The 19,702-nt window shown below is 44.9% G+C and overlaps 1 protein-coding gene across 2 annotated transcripts in view; it reads left to right on the top strand.

The window, feature by feature from the left end:
- Positions 1 to 19,702, top strand: part of OTUD7A (OTU deubiquitinase 7A) — a 231,530-nt gene that overhangs the window by 150,850 nt on the left and 60,978 nt on the right. For both annotated transcript variants that reach the window (XM_067471243.1, XM_060755795.2), the window contains exon 7: positions 8,939 to 9,040. In XM_067471243.1, coding sequence (XP_067327344.1) covers positions 8,939 to 9,040 — 102 coding nt within the window. The remainder of the gene's footprint in view (positions 1 to 8,938; positions 9,041 to 19,702) is intronic.

Raw genomic sequence — 19,702 nt, forward strand, 5'->3', positions numbered from 1 at the left:
AATATTCATTAAAACAATGTCCAATCCCACCTTGTAGTTGTTTCATTCTTATGTCCGTTACTCAGTATTCGCAAATGCCTGCTCAAATAGCCATGTCTTGAGTTTTTTGTGAAATGCTAAAGGAGAAGAAGTTGATCTAATCTCCATAGGAAGGGCATTCCATAACCGAGGGGCCACCACTGAGAAGGCCCTGTCTCTTGCCCCCGCCAGCCGTTGTGATGATGGCGGGACCGAGAGCAGGGCCTCTCCAGACAACCTTAAAGTCCTCGCAGGTTCATAAGGGGAGTTGCGTTTAGACAGGTAAGTTGGGCCAGAACCATTTAGGGCTTTATAGGCCAAAGCTAGCACTTTGAATTGGGCGTGGTAGCAGACTGTCAGCCAGTGGAGCTGGCGCAACAGGAGGGTTGTATGCTCCCTGAGAGCCCCTCCAGTTAGCAACCTGGCTGCCGTCCATTGGACCAGTTGAAGCTTCTGGACAGTCTTCAAAGGCAACCCCACATAGAGAGTGTTGCAGTAGTCTATACAGGATGTAACCAGAGCGTGGACTACCGTGGCCAAGTCAGACTTCCCAAAATACAGGCACAGCTGGCACACAAGCTTTAACTGTGCGAATGCTCCCCTGGTCACCACCGAGACCTGAGGTTCCAGGCTCAGCGATGAGTCCAGGATCACACCCAAGCTGCAAACCTGCGTCTTCAGGGGGAGTGTAACCCCATCCAACACAGGCTGTAACCACATGCCCTGTTCAGCCTTCCTACTGACCAGGAGTACCTCTGTCTTGTCTGGATTCAATTTCAGTTTGTTAGCCCTCATCCAGATCGTCACAGCGGCCAAGCATCAGTTCAGGACCTGGACAGCCTCCTTAGTAGCAGGTGGGAAGGAGTGACAGAGTTGGACATCATCCGCGTACAGATGACACCGCACTCCGAAACTCCGGATGATCTCCCCCAGCGGCTTCATGTATATGTTGAACAACATGGGAGACAGTATTGAATCCTGAGGAATCCTGAGGTGTCTCCCAATAACACCTTCTGGGTACGACCCTCCAGAAAGGACCGGAGCCACTGTAAAACAGTGCCCCCCAGACCCATTCCGGCGAGGCGTCCCAGAAGGATACTGTGGTCAACAGTATCGAAGGCCGCTGAGAGGTCCAGCAGAACCAACAGGGACACACTCCCCCTCTCTAGCTCCCGGCGTAGATCATCTACCAAGGCAACCAAGGCTGTCTCGGTTCCATGTCCGGACAGTCTAAAGCCAGGCTGTGCCGGATCCAGATAATCCGTGTCTTCCGAGAATACCTGGAGTTGAGCGGCCACCACATTTTCCAGGACTTTGCTCAAAAAGGGTAGGTTGGAAACAGGCCGATAGTTGACAAATTGAGTGGGGTCCAATAACTGCAGAGTAACTTCATATTGTGTTGGGCCAAAATGTACCATTAACGTTACTTGCATTCGGCTCCACCTTCACTATCAAAACATCAAAATATTATGTATGAATACATACAACCTGTTTACCACCTGATGCCTAACCCTGCCAAGACACAAGTGTGTGCTTTCCACCTCCGCAACCGTGAAACCGACAGGAAATTGAAAGTCACTTGGGAAGGTCAAGAGCTTGAACGTTGTTTCCATCCTAAATATCTCGGTATCACCTTAGATTGAGCACTAACATATAGGAAACACTGCTTGAATACCAAGCACAAAGTAGCTGCACGCAATAACATCCTGTGGAAACTTACTGGCAGCACATGGGGTGCAGACCCAAAATTAGTAAGAACATCAGCCCTGGCCTTGTCTGACTCAACTGCCGAGTCTGCCTGCCCTGTTTGGCATACGTCTACCCATGCAAAGCAGGTAAACATAGCATTGAATGAAACATGCAGAATAATCACAGGAGGTCTTAAACCTACCCCAGTTGATAAATTCTACAAGCTAGCTGGCATTGCCCCCCCCCCCCCGCCCCGATGTGCGACAGGAAGTTGCTGCTAAATGTGAGAGAAATAAGGTTGAACACTGTGAAAGCCACCCACTCCATGGCCACCAGCCCCCTCCCAGTAGACTCAAATCAAGGGAAAGCTTTATGGGAACTGCCACTCCTCTTGGCGTCCCCCCAGCAACAGCAAGGGTCTCCCTCTGGCCAGCTAGACCAGGAAATCCCAACTGGATGGCCCCCCACGAGAGAGGGTCTTCCTCCAGGGGCAAACCAAGAATGGGCAACTTGGAAGTCCCTGAACAGACTCAGAAGCGGAGTGGGCAGATCAAAAGACCACCTGGCAAAATGGCACTGCCTAAAAGAATCCCACACCTTGTGTGACTGTGGAGCAGGACAGACAACTCCGCATCTGTATGCTTGTCCACTATGCCCTGTACAGAGGAAGAATTGTTGGAGGCTACAGACAATGCTGTTGCTGTTGCCCGTTTTTGGTCAAAAAAGGTGGAAGGCAGTCCCGGTCAGGGTTGGTTTGACGTGCCTTCCTCTTGGCACGTTTCTCTCTTTTGCCCTCCATTCGTGCCTCTTCAAATTCTCCAGCACTGCTGGTCACAGCTGACTTCCAGCTAGAGCGCTCAAGGGCCAGGGATTCCCTGTTCTCAGAGTCTATGCCAGAGTTTTTAAGGTTGGCTTTGATGCCTGACCACCATCAACAAACATAATGTTATGGTTGGGGGTCACCACAACATGAGGAACTGCATTAATAGGTCGTGGCATTAGGAAGGTTGAGAACCACTGCTCTACAAGATAGCTGGCATTGCCCCCCCCCCTCGATGTGCAACGGGAAGTTGTTGCTAAATGTGAAAGAAATAACATTGAACCCTGTGAAAGCCATCCATTACATGGCTACCAGCCTCCTACCAGTAGACTCAAATCAAGTCTTGGTGTCCCCCCAGCAACAGAAAGGATCTCCCTCTGGGCAGCTAAACCAGGAAACCCCAACTGAATGCCCCCCCCCCCCCCCACGAAAGAAGGTCTTCCTCCAGGGGCAAACCAAGAATGGGCAACATGGAAGTCCCTGAACAGACTCAGAAGTGGAGTGGGCAGATCAAAAGACAACCTGGCAAAATGGCACGACTTAAAAGAATCCCACACCTTGTGTGACTGTGGAGCAGGACAGACAACTCCGCATCTGTATGCTTGTCCACTATGCCCTGTACAGAGGAAGAATTGTTGGAAGCTACAGACAATGCTGTTACTGTTGCCCGTTTTTGGTCAAAAAAGCCGCCTGCACTCCTTCTATTTTTATTAATTTTATACTAATTTATGCAGTGCTTTTGATACGAAATAAATAAATTCAAATTACAGCCAATACATAAGCTTTGGATGTTGCGTTTAAGGTTGCGTGGCATGGATGTTTGTTCAGCATGGTCTCTGTGAAATACCCATCTGCGGTATTTTCTGTGTCTACGCAGCTGTTTGGACTCTCTTGCAAAGCTTGTTCAATTAAGGGACTCCAGCCCCACCCATCCCCACCAATGTGGGGCCTGAGTCCTGAGTTCCTTTCATCCATGAAAGTAGCAGCTTCGGTTCTTTCCTTTTGTGACTTATTTACTTGTCATGTATCCCAGCTGTCCTGGAAGATGATGGTCTTTCTAGTAGCTATCACTTCGACCCACTGTGCTAGCGAGCTCAAGACCCTTCGGGTTGATGAGCCTTATCTTAAGTTCCACATAGACAAAGTCATGCTCCATATGGACATTTCCTTTCTACCTAAGTGGCAACTCAGTTCCACATGTTTCAGGACATTGTTCTCCCAACTCTTTTTCCAGAACCCTCAATGCTTCTTGAGCATTCTCTGCATTTGCTCAAATGCTCATAGGGCTCTTGCATTTTGTGTACACCGCACAGCCCCACTAAGGTAGACACTAGGCATGGTTAGGTTCGGTCGGAATCTTCGTAATTCAGAATAAATTAGGAAAGATTTGCTTTTTGAAGCAATTTTGAAGTTTTTAAGGAAACCGGAAGTCCCTTTACCCTTCCGAAGCTTTTTCTGCCATTTCTGTTACAAAGCAGTAAGTGAGTTGGAAATAATTCAGCTTTTCCCCACTTCTGGTTCCTGGCCTCGGCTCAAGCCAGAGAAGCCATTTTAAACCAGAGTGGATTAATTTCCTCCCATTCCTCTCCCCCGGCTTCTGTCTCAAGCCAAAGAAGCTGTTTTAAACCAGAATGGATGAATTTCCTCCCTTTCCTCTCCCTCCCTTCTGTCTCGAGCCAGAGAGGCCATTTTAAACCAGAGTGGATGAATTTCCTCTCATTCCTCTCCCCCGACTTCTGTCTCAAGCTAGAGAAGCTGTTTTAAACCAGAGTGGATGAATTTCCTCCCTTTCCTCCCCCCCCCTTCTGGCTCGAGCCAGAGAAGTCATTTTAAACCAGAGTGGATGAATTTCCTCCCATTCCTCTCCCCCGGCTTCTGTCTCAAGACAGAGAAGCTGTTTTAAACCAGAGTGGATGAATTTCCTCCCTTTCCTCTCCCTCCTTTCTGTCTCGAGCCAGAGAGGCCATTTTAAACCAGAGTGGATGAATTTCCTCCCATTCCTCTCCCCCGGCTTCTGTCTCAAGACAGAGAAGCCATTTTAAACCAGAGTGGATGAATTTCCTCTCATTCCTCTCCCCTGGCTTCTGTCTCAAGCTAGAGAATCTGTTTTAAACCAGAGTGGATGAATTTCCTCCCTTTCCTCCCCCCTTCTGTCTCAAGCCAGAGAAGCTGTTTTAAACTAGAGTGGATGAATTTCCTCCCTTTGCTCCCCCCCCCCCCCCGCTTCTGGAGTAAACAACTACTTTCAAAGTAAAGATCGGCCAATGAAACAGGAAATAACACTTTCAAACCATACAAGAAAAATTTAGAAGTCTTGGAAGTTTCAAAAAGTTTTGAATTTTTTTCCTGTGAAAATCGGAATTGACTTTAGAATCGAACCACCAGCCCCCTACATCCAAAATGAGTTTTGAACCTTTTTTTTTTTTTGGATCAAACAAGCCTAGTAGACACCTAAGCTCTTTGTAAAGCACCACAAGGACACCATGGGCCTCCACTAAATGGCTAGCATCTTGAATTGTGTCAGTTATTTACCTGGCATATCAAATGGCTAGACTGGACTTACCTGTTCAGCTTCAACCAGGCAATGGCAACATCCGCAGCATTCCTGAACGGTGTGCCACTGGAGGACATCTATCAGTTGGCAATAGAGGAGAGTGAAAGCTCCAGTTCCCTTGAGAAAAGGTCTTGGGCAGATGGGGAGTTTTCCAGGGAAACTAGACCTGAGAACGCAAGGAGTGAAACACAGGCTACAAGATATTCTCAGGGGCTCAGAGATAAGACCCTGAAATCCAGATGTGTCAGACATAATGTCATGGGTGTCTTAGAGGGCTTAAATTAAGTAGTTTGGTTTAAGGCCTCTCAGAGAAGACAACGTTGCTATAGGAGATTGTTCCCCTGTCTTTGCTCTCAAGTTTTTGGTCCAAATATTCTCAGGTTTCCTGTTTATATTCCATTACAAACTGGACCTATCTGCCAAGAAGGATGTGGCTTTTGGGAGAGCAGTCCTGTTTTCTGCGCAGGCATGATGCCTACCGTCTGTGGGACAGCTTGCTAGTCTACCACACGTGCGTATTTCCCGCTCATCCTCCCCGCATTCTGCCATGCCTTGATTCATGGCTGCTGCTTTGCGGCACAGGAACTGAGGAACCAGGTCCCACTCTCTCATTTTATTACACGGAGAAAAAGTTTCGGGCCTGAAAATAGTTCTTCTTTTATGATTTTGGGGTGCTGAAAATGAAAATGACATTTAATAATGTATATTGGCTCTAGTTTTTATGATATAAGCAATCACGTGATCACGTATGGTTGAAAAAATGCATGTTGCGACTTACACTGTGGAAGATTCTAGAATACTCTAGAAAGTTTGATGATGCAGTATTAGTGCCATGTGCAAAAGCCAGAAAGCCCTATATAAGGCCAGACTTTTGAACGGTGAGGGTCAGTCAGTTGAAGACTGAGACAGTCTCGTTAAACATTGTTTTACATTGTTCTTTTTACTGTAGTTCTGCCTAGCACGTGTGTAAATAAAGCACGATGGAAAAAAGATATCAAGGTAAATGGACTCCGTCAATGCTGTCAGACTATTGCTGGAGCATTGGAAGAGACAATCCTTTCCTTGAATACAAAGAAAAGTCAAGAGAAGCCAACAGGATAAAAACTAAAGTCACGATTAAAGCGACATTTAAACTTTCAGACTTTTCAACGGCATTAGGCCTACGAATATAGTTTCTTGCTGCACAAACATAAACAATAGACTAATTAAATAAATATTTCTCACATATAAACTATTGGCAATATAATTTGACTAAAATTTAGTAAATATTCACGGTTTATATACATGCAGTAAGGTTAGGCGCATTATCATAATATTAACGAATTACCTATTGTGGAGAAAATTGAAATAGCTGTTGCATAAAAACCAGAGCCAATTAACACTTTTAATTATTATATTTGAATTCAGCATGTTAAATTTATTAAGAAACGGCACATTTCGTTTCCGTAACTGAGAAAAACTGAAAATTTGTAGAACAGTGTATTGGTGGGGATGGGCGGGGTGAGAGTCCCTTAATTGAACAAGCTTTGCAAGACAGTCTGAACAGGTGTGTGGATGCAGGAAATACCACAGGTATGAATTTCCCAAATGACCATTCAAAGAAATATAGTTACAAGTAAGCAACCTTAGTTTTTGTAACAATTGAGGGTGTTGCAGGATTGCAAGGTTGAACCATGTCTTGCTCCACTTCAGACTAGTAAAGAGATTCAATGACTCTTGGCTGTGATTGTTGAATGGAAGCATGTTCATTGACAGTTCATGCTCAGTGGACTATATATCACGAGTGTCGCAAATGTTAAGAGCTCATATTGAACTGCTCTCATTTTTATTAACCTTGCAGCTTTTGGAAACCCAAAGTATCTTGTTCTGTTCAGAAAGAAAATTTGTATGCTTTTGCAGTTTTTGCAAAACATTTCAGCAGTAGAATATCTAAATAATTTAATTAGACCGAATAAGAGATTAAAAGGCATTTATATAATGCTCTCATTTAGAAGTTTGCAGATGTTGTTCTTCTGCCTCAGCCGAATCTCAGCAAGTCATAGCCTCGGGTACTGTTAGCAACACCTCTGCATTCCCCATGCCTGTTAGTCCTAGGAATCGTTTTTATGTATAAAGAAGACTCTTTATGCAAGGACAACCTGGGATAGTTCTGAACTGCTGAAATGCGTCCTTTGCTTTAAGATGATACTATCATACTCTGGAGCAGAATCACCTCTGATTTTAAACACCACACCCGCTGGTAAAATCAGCAAGCAGTTTATTTAACAATATATGTAGCAAAAACAATAAAAAGTAATCCACGGTAAAAGTAATCCAATTTAGTCCATCAGATACAAAGGAAGACAGGAACAAAGAGTGAAAGGAAATCCATGAAACTAGGCACTTGAATCCATGAGAAAGACAGAAAGCACATCCCATATGCAAAACATGAGTTCGACAGACCTTGGTACATGGAATTTGGCATTATCCCAACATTGCCTCAACTGAAGCAGTTATCTCCCACAAATCATTATAAACTCTTCCCTGATTCCAAAACTACAAGGAACACATTCTTCTTTGTTTTGGTTTATTATCTATTAGACTTGTTTGATTTTTAAAAAATGGTTTAAACTTGTTTCAGATGTAGGGGGTGCTGGTGGTTCGATTCGGAAGTCAATTCCAATTTTCACAGAAAAAATGTTCTTGAGACCAGAAGCAAGGGGAGAGGAAAGGCAAGAAATCCATCCAGTCTGGTTTAAAATGCTTCCCAGGCTTGAGACCAGAAGCGAGGGGAGAGGAAAGGCAGGAAATCCATCCAGTCTGGTTTATAACGCTTCCCAGACTTGAGACCAGAAGCGAGGGGAGAGGAAAGGCAGGAAATCCATCCAGTCTGGTTTAAAACGCTTCCCAGGCTTGAGACCAGAAGCGAGGGGAGAGGAAAGGCAAGAAATCCATCCAGTCTGGTTTAAAACGCTTCCCAGGCTTGAGACCAGAAGCGAAGGGAGAGGAAAGGCAGGAAATCCATCCAGTCTGGTTTAAAACGCTTCCCAGGCTTGAGACCAGAAGCGAGGGGAGAGGAAAGGCAAGAAATCCATCCAGTCTGGTTTAAAACGCTTTCCAAGCTTGAGACCAGAAGCAAGGGGAGAGGAAAGGCAAGAAATCCATCCAGTCTGGTTTAAAACGCTTTCCAAGCTTGAGACCAGAAGTGAGGGGAGAGGAAAGGCAGGAAATTCATCCACTCTGGTTTAAAATGGCTTCTCTGGCTTGAGCCGAGGCCAGGAACCAGAAGTGGGGAAAAGCTGAATAATTTCCGATGCACTTACTACTTCATAAGAGAAATGGCGGAAAAAGCTTCAGACAGGCAAAGGGACTTCCGGTTTCCTTAAAAACTTCGAAATCGCTTCAAAAAGCAAATCTTTCCGAATTTATTCTGAATTACGAAGATTCCGACCAAACCTAACCAGGCCTATTGAATCCGAGCTGAGCATCTTAAGTGCTGCCCGAACTGCCTCTGTTTACTAAAATTTATTTTTCTGTTCAAGGTCTCACTCTTATCATTAATACCTGCACCTGGTTCATCAAAATCAGCTTCATTCTCAGATAGCTGCTCAGGGAACCGTGGCTTAAAGCCCTTTCCCAAGCCTGGGACCTAGAGAATCCTCTTGCAGCAACTCTGGCCTCTCTTGTAAACTCCATTCAGGCCCAAGCAACCCCTCATCCCCAAATCCAACAGAACCTGGCCCAGGAACTGGATCAACATTCACGCTCCTTTCATGAATATCAACATGAACATCATCCCTGTTCTCATCATGAATATCAACATGAACATCAGACACAATCACAGGCTGATACAGATACCATGTTTTTGCTTTTTCCAGGTCGTCTGAACTGGTGGTCTACTGTATGTACGAGCTGTAAACGGCTGCTCCCATTGGCAACAACGGGTGATGGAAACTGCCTATTACACGCGGCTTCTCTAGGTAGGCTTGTTTGAGTTGGGAATGCTTGTGCAACTATCTGTTTAACTTTGCAGATTTATAATCACTTTTCTCCAGAAGATGTAACACAATGAACAAGATGTGGAAACAATAAGATGTATAAATAGACTGATAAGAGATGTATAAATAGGCTGATAAGATGTATAAATAGGCTAATAAAAGATATATAAATAGGCTGATAAGAGATGTATAAATAGACTGATAAGAGAGTTCCTGTTAGTAGTCCTAACACCTCTGTGGCCCAGTAGGCAGCATTATTTTTCTATGACTAAAGAGATCTGTGTTGCACTCCAAGCGAGGAAATACCGATGACCACCGCACCACACAAGAGTCCAGGAATATAAGCAAGCAGTTTATTGTAAACACTTGTAAAAACATATAAAACCAGGAATAAGAAAGGAAGATATATAATCCAAAATTGTCTAATAACCTTCCAGTGATGAGAAAGTCCAGGAACAGCCAGAAATTTATTTATTTATTTATTTATTTTACTTTATTTGTATACCGCTCTTCTCAGCCCTTAGGTGACTCAGAGCAGTTTACAACCATTTAGGTATACACAATACAAAATCATTAAGCATTTAAAAGCAATAGCATCACAAGTCATTAAACATCAATATCAATACATCACTACATCAATATAACAAATCCATCAGGTCTCATCAATGAAATCAAAATCCAAACTCGTTATCCGATATTCCATGTTCTGATAGTCAGTCAATCAATCACACTGCTTAGTCGAATGCCTGTTCAAACAGCCAGGTCTTTACTTTCCTCCAGAATGCCAGCAAGGAGGGGGTTGATCTAATATCTGCGGGAAGGGCGTTCCACAGCCAAGGGGCCACCACTGAGAAGGCTCTGTCTCTCGTCCCCGCCAGGCGTGCTTGTGAAGCCGACGGGATCGAGAGCAGGGCCTCCCCAGACGATCTTAATGTCTTAACTGGTTCATAGGAGGAGACGCGTTCAGACAGGTAGGTCGGGCCAGAACCGTTTAGGGCTTTAAAGGCTAAAGTCAGCACTTTGAATTGTGCCCGGTAGCAAATTGGCAGCCAGTGGAGCTGGCGCAGCAGTGGAGTGGAGTGCTCCCTGAGTGCCACTCCTGTTAGCATCCTGGCTGCCGATCGTTGTACCATTTGAAGCTTCTGAGCAGTCTTCAGAGGCAACCCCACGTAGAGAGCATTGCAGTAGTCTAAATGGGATGTGACTAGAGCATGGACTACCGTGGCCAAGTCAGGCTTCCCAAGGTACGGGCGCAGCTGGCGCACAAGCTTTAACTGATCACAGCTGCGAACCTGCGTCTTCAGGAGGAGTGTGACCCCATCCAACACAGGCTGTAACCCTATACCCTGTTCGGCCTTGCGACTGACCAGTAGGACCTCTGTCTTGTCTGGATTCAATTTCAATTTGTTCACCCTCATCCAGACCGTTACAGCGGCCAAGCACCGGTCCAGGACCTGAACAGCCTCCTTAGTAGTCGGTGGAAAGGAGTGAGAGTTGGACATCATCTGCATACAGATGACATCGTACCCCGAAACTCCGGATGATCTCTCCCAGCGGCTTCATGTAGATGTTAAACAACATGGGAGACAATATTTAACCCTGAGGAACTCCACAAGACAAAGGTTGTGGGGTTGAACAGGTGTCTCCCAGTAACACCTTCTGAGATCTACCTTCTAGGAAAGACCGGAGCCACTGCAGAACAGTGCCTCCAAGGCCCATTCCTGCGAGGCGTCCCAGAAGGATACCGTGGTCGACGGTATCCAAGGCCGCTGAGAGGTCCAGCAGAACTAACAGGGACACACTCCCCCTGTCTAGCTCCTGGCGAAGATGATCAACTAAGGCGACCAAGACTGTTTCAGTTCCATGTCCCGGCCTAAAGCCAGACTGTGCCGAATCCAGAAAATCCGTGATCCGTGAAATCACAGATACAGCTTAAGTCCACAATCCAGAAGGTCTGACTAATAAAACTTGAACATGAGTACATGAACAGGGACATAGAAAACTTCCAGGATATGTTAAATTCAAAACCAAAGCTTGAACCAGGAACAAAAGAACTCAAGCTTCGATTCTCACTCTAATGCAACATTGCCTGAACTGACCTTAAGGTAAATAACATGTTGTCTAATAGACACCCATGAAATCATTCAGTTTCCCATGAATTCCCTTCACAGCTTTCCCATGTAATCTCTCTGAATGACACAATCTATTTTTGGCTCAGATTTGTAAACAAATACTTTTGTTGATCTAATAATAATAATAATCATCATCATCATCTTTATTTATACCCCGCCACCATCTCCCCGATGGGGACTCAGAGCGGCTTACATGAGGTCAAGCCCAAACAACAATTACAATAAAGAAAAAAACCAAAACACAAACCAAAAATGCGAACAATAACATCATATTTACATAAAACCTATACATACATAACAATGTAAAATTTACAATAAGCACAGGCACAATAACAATGGGCGGGCTACATGTAATGATTAAAAGAAAACTGATTAAAACTAATTAAAAACTCGGGTGAAATAAAAGAGAGAAGCAGGTAGATTGCGGAGTAGCTACAGGTGGTTTCTCATGGGAACTCTCCTTATCACTCACTCGATTCCTTATCTACCGTTGCTACTTCTGACTCCCCTGAATGCCCTTGAAGGTCCTGCATTTTCCGAGCCAGATTTCTCGCAGAGACTTGAATTTCTCAGACTTGAGAGCCCATCACTTTGTGCCACAGGAAAGCTTACAATCCTCTCTAAATTATCAGTTAAACCATCAGCTTCTGGTTGATATACAACAACCTGCATCTCAATTTCTGGTGGTCAGCAGACCTTCCCAGTAACTTTAAGGAACTCATGGCCTCTTAGCTTTGGTTGCCTGCTTTCCAACGTGGTTTCTGGGCAGCATTGGGATAAGGATATATTACCTTTCCAGGACAGAGTAGAAAAGCATTTGTCTGTCCTCCCCTTAGGTATATTGGATGTGTCACTCATGAGGACATTTTGATGGATGACAGAGGCCTCATCCATTACTGGCTGAGAAGAAGGTGCAACAACAAATTAAACTTCTTAACCTATCAGGTCGGTCTCTGATAGCCATGAAATGGCGTGTCTGATCCAGGCAAAGACAACATTTATTTTAACAGGAATGTATCTGAAACAGAATTTCGGATCCTGTTGTTTTATTTATCGTGTCAGTGCAACCAGTCGATTATATTACATTTCTAACAGAACAAAGCAAAAAAACAAAAACAAAACAGACAAAATATGAAAATTGTGAGTTTGGTGGTTGATTAAATGTCCTTTGACCAGTATCTGGCCACTTGGAGTGCTTCTGGTGTTGCTGCAAGAAGGTCCTCCATTGTGCATGTTGCATTGCAGCAGGTGGTCAGTGGTTTGCTCTTCTCCACACTCGCATGTCGTGGATTCTACTTTGTGGCCCCATTTATTGAGGTTGGCTCTGCATCTCATGGTGCCAGAGCGCAGTCTGTTCGGTGCCTCCCAAGTCGCCCAGTCTTCTGTGTGCCCAGGGGGGAGTCTCTCATTGGGTATCAGCCATTGATTGAGGCTCTGGCTTTGAGCCTGCCACTTTTGGACTCTCGCTTGCTGAGGTGTTCCGGCGAGTGTCTCTGTAGATCTTTGAAAACTATTTCTTGATTTAAATCCTTGACGTGCTGGCTGATAGCCAAACAAGGGATGAGCTGGAGATGTCACTGCCTTGGTCCTATTGGTTGCTACTTCCCAGCAGATGTCAGGTGGTGCTAAACAGTGTAATTTCTCCAGTGGTGTAGGGCGCAGACACCCCATGATAATGCGGCATGTCTCATTAAGAGCCACATCTACTGTTTGAGCGTGGTGAGATGTGTTCCACACTGGGCATGCATACTCAGCAGCAGAGTAGCATAGTGCAAGGGCAGATGTCTTCACTGTGTCTGGTTGTGATCCCCAGGTTGTGCCAGTCAGCTTTTGTATGATATTGTTTCTAGCACCCACTTTTTGCTTGATATTCAGGCAGTGCTTCTTGTAGGTCAGAGCACGGTCCAGAGTGACTCCCAGGTATTTGGGTGCGCTGCAATGCTCCTTCCCAAATAATCCTCAGAGCTCAGGATGCTTGTCTGTTCTTAAGGTGAAAAGCACATGTCTGTGTTTTAGATGGATTAGGGATCAGCTGGTTTTCCCTGTAACAGGCAGTAAGAGCACCTAGAGCTTCGGAAAGCTTCTGTTCAACCATCTCAAAGCTCCCTGCTTGAGCGGTGATGGCACGATCATCAGCATAGATGAAACTCTCTGTCCCTTCTGGCAGTGGCTGGTCATTTGTGTAGATGTTGAACATGGATGGAGCAAGCACGCTCCCCTGAGGCAGGCCGTTCTTCTGTTTCCGCCATCTGCTTCTCTGGCCCTAGAACTCAACAAAAAAGCTCCTGTTTTGTAGCAGGTTTCCTATGAGGTGGGTGAGGTGGTCGTCCTTTGTGATATTATACATTTTTCTCAGGAGCAGGCAGTGGTTTACAGTATCAGAAGCCGCTGACAGGTCTATGAAGACAGCTCCTTTCAAAGCCATCTTCTATGTGCTGAGTCAGGTTCAGCACTTGCGATGTGCAGCTTTTGCCTTTCCTGAACTCAGCTTGCTGTGGAATCAGCAGTAAAGAGTAAGGTGTTTACACTTTGTTATGCAGAACAACATATATACAGTCATGTGAACAGTTGCATTGACTCCCACAATGTTCTTTGAGAGAGATGCAAATAGTCCTTAGGTGTCCATGTAAAGGATCTTCTTCCAGTAATTCAGGAGCAAAAAATATACATACTGATTTGTCTTGACAAGTTCCTGCACAGAAAACCTAAACATGTGACTGTTGCCAAAACTCCTAGGCTCAGCTAGCTTCTCGAGCTTCTGGTGTGAGAGAATTGGCCGTCTGCAAGGACGTTGCCCGGGGACACCCAGATGTTTTGATGTTTTTATCATCCTTGTAGGAGGCTTCTCTCATGTCCCCGCTTGGGGAGCTGGAGCTGATAGAGGGAGCTCATCCACCTCTCCCCTGATTCGAACCTGCGACCTGTTGGTCTTGAGTCCTGCCGGCAGAGGGGTTTAACCCACTGCGCCACCGCGGGTGTTTCCTTATGGGTGCCTTAAATACCTCCCCACTTAAGCAGTACCTATTTATCTGCTCATATTGCTGTTTTTGAAACTGCCTGGTAGATAGAAGCTGGGCTAAAGTCCAGGAGCTCACCCTGACCCGGGCTTTGAACTGTCATCCTTTCAGTTGACAAGATTTACTGCAGTTAACGGTTAACCTGGTGTGCTGAAGCGTAAATGTTAATGAATGCCATTTTCAAAAGTTGATGGAGATTTCTATTTCCCAACAGGTTATAGCATCAATTTTCCAAAAGATCCTGGGATATAGGACAGTGTAGATCCAGTCTGAGGCTAAAGCCAGAGCAAAGTTGGAGTCAGAGTATTGTGTGCCAAACAACTCTGCTCTTTAGTTCCTTTTTAAGAGCCAGCGGGGTCTCTTAAACGCCCTTGGAATCCAGTATTGCTCCTCAGTAACCCATTTCATCTTGGAAATATGGACTTGTAAAGCTTTATAACCGGGAAAGGAAACTAAGCAGCAATTAGACAAAGAAAACAATGCTCGTGATTTATGTTGGGGAATTTGTTAGGCTCAAAAATAACCATCAGTAGGGGTGGTTCCACCATAAATATAGCAGAGCACCAGAAGTAAACTTCATAACCTGCCTATATCATCCGTTTTTTGCACAGCAATTTGCTACAGACTTTAAGTTCTTGATAGATACACTGAAATAAGTACTTCTAAATGCGAAAGACTTCTCCAACTTCCGTCCAGTGGCCCTTATTTCTCATGCCAGTAAGGTAATGCTCAAGATCCTGCAAGGAAGACTCCAGCAAGACATGGAGCGAGAGTTGCCAGATGTTCAAGCTGGGTTTAGAAAAGGCAGAGGAACGAGAGACCAGATTGCCAATATCCGCTGGATAATGGAGAAAGGCAGGGAGTTTCAGAAAAACATCTATTTCTGCTTCATTGACTACTCTAAAGCCTTTGACTGTGTGGATCGTCATAAATGGTGGCAAGTTCTTGGTGGGATGGGCATCCCAAGCCACCTTCCCTCTCTCCTGAGGAATCTGTACAAGGACCAAGGAGCAACAGTCAGAACTGACCACGGAACAGGAGACTGGTTCAAGATTGGGAAAGGCGTACGGCAAGGCTGCATCCTCTCACCCAACCTTTTTAACGTGTATGCAGAACACATCATGCGAGGATGTGCGGGGCTGGATGAGTGCAAGGCTGGGGTTAAGATTGCTGGAAGAAACATTAACAACCTCAGATATGCAGATGACACCACTCTGATGGCCGAAAGCGAGGAGGAGCTGAGGAGCCTTCTAATCAAGGTGAGGGAAGAAAGCGCAAAAGCCGGGTTGCAGCTAAACATCAAAAAAACCAAGATTATGGCAACAAGAATGATTGACAACTGGGAAATAGAGGGAGAAAATGTGGAGGCCGTGACAGACTTTGTATTTCTAGGCGCAAAGATGAGTGCAGATGCAGATTGTGGCCAGGAAATCAGAAGACGCTTCCTTCTTGGGAGGAGAGCAATGTCCAGTCTCGACAAAATAGTCAAGAGTAGAGACATCAGACTGGCAACCAAGATCCATTGCCTAGTCAAAGCCATGGTCTTCCCTGTAGTCACCTACGGATGTGAGAGCTGGATCTTAGGGAAGGCTGAGCGAAGGAAGAGAGATGCTTTTGAGCTGTGGTGTTGGAGGAAAGTGCTGAGAGTGCCTTGGACTGCGAGAAGATCCAACCAGTCCATCCTCCAGGAAATAAAGCCCAACTGCTCACTGGAGGGAAGGAGACTAGAGACCAAGATGAAGTCCTTTGGCCACATCATGAGGAGACAGCAAAGCCTAGAGAAGGGAATGATGCTGGGGAAAGTGGGAGGCAAAAGGAAGGGGGGCCGACCAAGGGCAAGATGGATGGATGGCATCCTTGAAGGGACTGGACTGACCTTGAAGGAGCTGGGGGTGGTGACGGCCGACAGGGAGCGCTGGCGTGGACTGGTCCATGAGGTCACGAAGAGTCGGAGACGACTGAACGAATGAACAACAACAACAAGCTATTTTTGTTGTTATAATAATAATATAATAATATAATATAAAATAATATAATATATAATATAATATAATATACAATAATATAATATAATATAATATATTTGTTGTTAGTTTTATCACACCAACAGTCAACAACAGAGGGAGAAGGAAGCTTCAGAAGTTCCCCCTGTCCCGTTTGAATGTTTTTTTCACGTATTGCGCAACCATTAACGAATCGATTCGTATATTTACAAAATTTCGTAAATATCAAAATTTTGAAATCTGAAATTTCAGAAATCCTCTCAGATTAGAAATGCGGGCGCCCCCTAGATACGAAATGAGTTTAGAACCAATTTTTTTCTTAATCAACCAAGCCTAGTATATACACATAACCTGGTGGCACAGTGGGTTAAAGCGCTGAGCTGCTGAGCTTGTTGACCGAAAAGTCACAGGTTCAATTCCGGGAAGCGGCGTAAGCTTCCGCTGTCAGCCCTAGCTTCTGCCAACCTAGCAGTTCGAAAACATGCAAATGTGAGTAGATCAGTAGGTACCGCTCCGGTGGGAAGGTAACTGCGCTCCATGCAGTCATGCCGGCCACATGACCTTGGAGGTGTCTATGGACAACGCCGGCTCTTCGACTTAGAAATGGAGATGAGCACCACACCCCAGATATGACTGAACTTAATGTCAGGGGACAACCTTTACCTTTTTTATATATACATATAATATTTATAATATTATAATGTAATACAATATAATGATGATGATAATAATAATAATGCAATATTATTATTATATATTTTATATTACATGTAATATTGCTAATAATATTACAATATAATGGTGTAGTACAATATAGTAATATATAATACTGATATTGTACTATGCTAATGATTTAATATATTGTATGTATATATATCTTGTAAGCCGCTCTGAGTCCCCTTCGAGGTGAGAAGGGCAGCATATAAATGTCGTAACTAAATAAATTAAGGGCTAGAAAGCAGGATCATCAAGTTTGCAGACGACACCAAATTGGGAGGGATAGCCAAGACTCCAGAGGACAGGAGCAGAAATCAAAACGATCTTGACAGATGAGAGAGATGATTGGCCAAAACTAACAAAATGAAGTTCAACAGTGACAAATGCAAGATACTCCACTCCACTTAGAAAAAACGAAATGTAAAGATACAGAATTGAGGACGCCTGGCTCGAGAGCAGTACGTGTGAAAAAGATCTTGGGAGTCCTCATGGACAACAAGTTAAATATGAGCCAACAATGTGATGTGGCAGCAAAAAAAGCCAATGGGATTTTGGCCTGCATCAATAGGAGCATAGTCTCTAGGTCCAGGGAAGTCATGCTCCCCATGCTCTATTCATGCTTTTTGGTTAGACCACACCTGGAATGTTGTGTCCAATTCTGGGCACCACAATTCAAGAGAGATATTGACAAGCTGGAATGTGCCCAGAGGAGGACGACTAAAATGGTCTGGAGAACAAGCCCTATGAGGAGTGGCTTAAGGAGCTGGGCATGTTTAGCCTGAAGAAGGCTGAGAGGAGACATGATGAAGGCCATGTATAAATATGTGAGAGGAAGCCACAGGGAGGAGGGGGCAAGCTTGTTTTCTGCTTCCTTGGAGACTAGGATGCAATGGAACAATGGCTTCAAACTACAGGAGAGGAGATTCCATCTGAACATGAGGAAGAACTTCCTGACTGTGAGAGCTGTTCAGCAGTGGAACTCTCTGCCCCGGAGTGTGGTGGAGGCTCCTTCTTTGGAAGCTTTTAAACAGAGGCTGGATGGCCATCTGTCAGGTGTGATTTAAATGCAATATTCCTGCTTCTTGGCAGAATGAGGTTGGACTGGATGGCCCAGGAGGTCTCTTCCAACTCTTGGATTCTAGCATTCTATGATTCTGTGAAATAGATTCAGCAGGAATTTATGTGTGGTGAAAATGGGATAAACCTCTATTCTTAGGATGGCAGTCTGTCCAACGCCTTCTGAGTAGCCCAGTCTTCTGTGTGCCCGAGGTAGTCTCTGATTCAGCCATGAAGATCCAGGTTTTTGCCTGCTACTTTTGGACTATTGCTTGTTGAGGTGCTCCTGCGAGTATCCCTGCAGATCTTAGAAAACTATTTCTTGATTTAAGGTGTTAGCATGCTGGCTGATATCCGAACAGGGGGTGGGCTGGAGATTCCACTGCCTTGGTCCTTTCATAATTGGCTGCTTCTTCCCGACAGATGTCAGGTGGTGCAATACTGGCTAAACAGTGTAATTTCTCCAGTGGTGTGGGGTGTAGACAATGCATCATGTAGGTTGCTATAGGGTTTTTTGGGCTATATGACCATGTTCTAGAGGCTTTCTCTCCTGACGTTTTGCCTGCATCTGGTCAGAGGTTGTGAGGATGCTTGCCATAGATGCAGGCGAAATGTCAGGAGAGAATGCCTCTAGAACGTGGCCATATAGCCCGAAAAATCTGACAACAACCCAGTGATTCCAGCCATGAAAACCTTCGACAATACAATGCAGAATGTCTAATTCAGAGCCACATAGAATCATAGCATTGGAAGAAATCTCCTGGGCCATCCAGTCCAACCCCCTGCCAAGAAGCAGGAAAAGATGCATTCAAAGCACCCCCAACTGTTTTAGCATTTTGAGATGTGTTCCACACTGGGCATGCGTATTCAGCAGTAGTGTAGCAAAGCGCAAGGGCAGATGTCTTCACTGTGTCTGTTTGTGATCCTCAGGTTGTCGCAGTCAGCTTTTGTACAATATTGTTTCTAGCACCCACTTTTTGCTTGATATTCTTGTAGGTCAGAGAACAGTCCAGAGTAACTCCCAGGCATTTTGGTGTGCTGCAGTGCTCCACTGGGATTCCTTCCCGGAGCACGAGATACTTGTCTGTTCTGAAGATGATAAGCACATGTCTGCATTTTAGATGGATTAGGAATCAGCTGGTTTTCCCTGTAATAGGCAGTAAGAGCACCTAGAGCTTTGGAGAGCTTCTGTTCAATAATAATAATAATAATAATAATAATAATAATAATAATAATACTTTATTTATATCCTGCCACCATCTCCCCAAGGGGACTCGGGGCGGCTTACATGAGGCTACGCCCATCAATACAGTAACACGATATAACATATTACAGAATGGGTGACGCCTGGCTCGAGAGCAGTACGTGTGAAAAAGATCTTGGAGTCCTCGTGGACAACAAGTTAAACATGAGCCAACAATGTGATGTGGCGGCAAAAAAGGCCAATGGGATTTTGGCCTGCATCAAGAGGAACATAGTGTCTAGATCTAAGGAAGTAATGCTACCCCTCTATTCTGCTTTGGTTAGACCACACCTGGAATATTGTGTCCAATTCTGGGCGCCACAATTCAAGAGAGATATTGACAAGCTGGAAGGTGTCCAGAGGAGGGCGACTAAAATGATCAAGGGTCTGGAGAACAAGCCCTATGAGGAGCGGCTTAGGGAACTGGGCATGTTTAGCCTGAAGAAGAGAAGGCTGAGAGGAGATATGATGAAGGC

Source organism: Anolis sagrei, chromosome 9 (genome assembly GCF_037176765.1).
Source record: "Anolis sagrei isolate rAnoSag1 chromosome 9, rAnoSag1.mat, whole genome shotgun sequence".
NCBI classification, from domain to species: Eukaryota; Metazoa; Chordata; class Lepidosauria; order Squamata; family Dactyloidae; genus Anolis; species Anolis sagrei.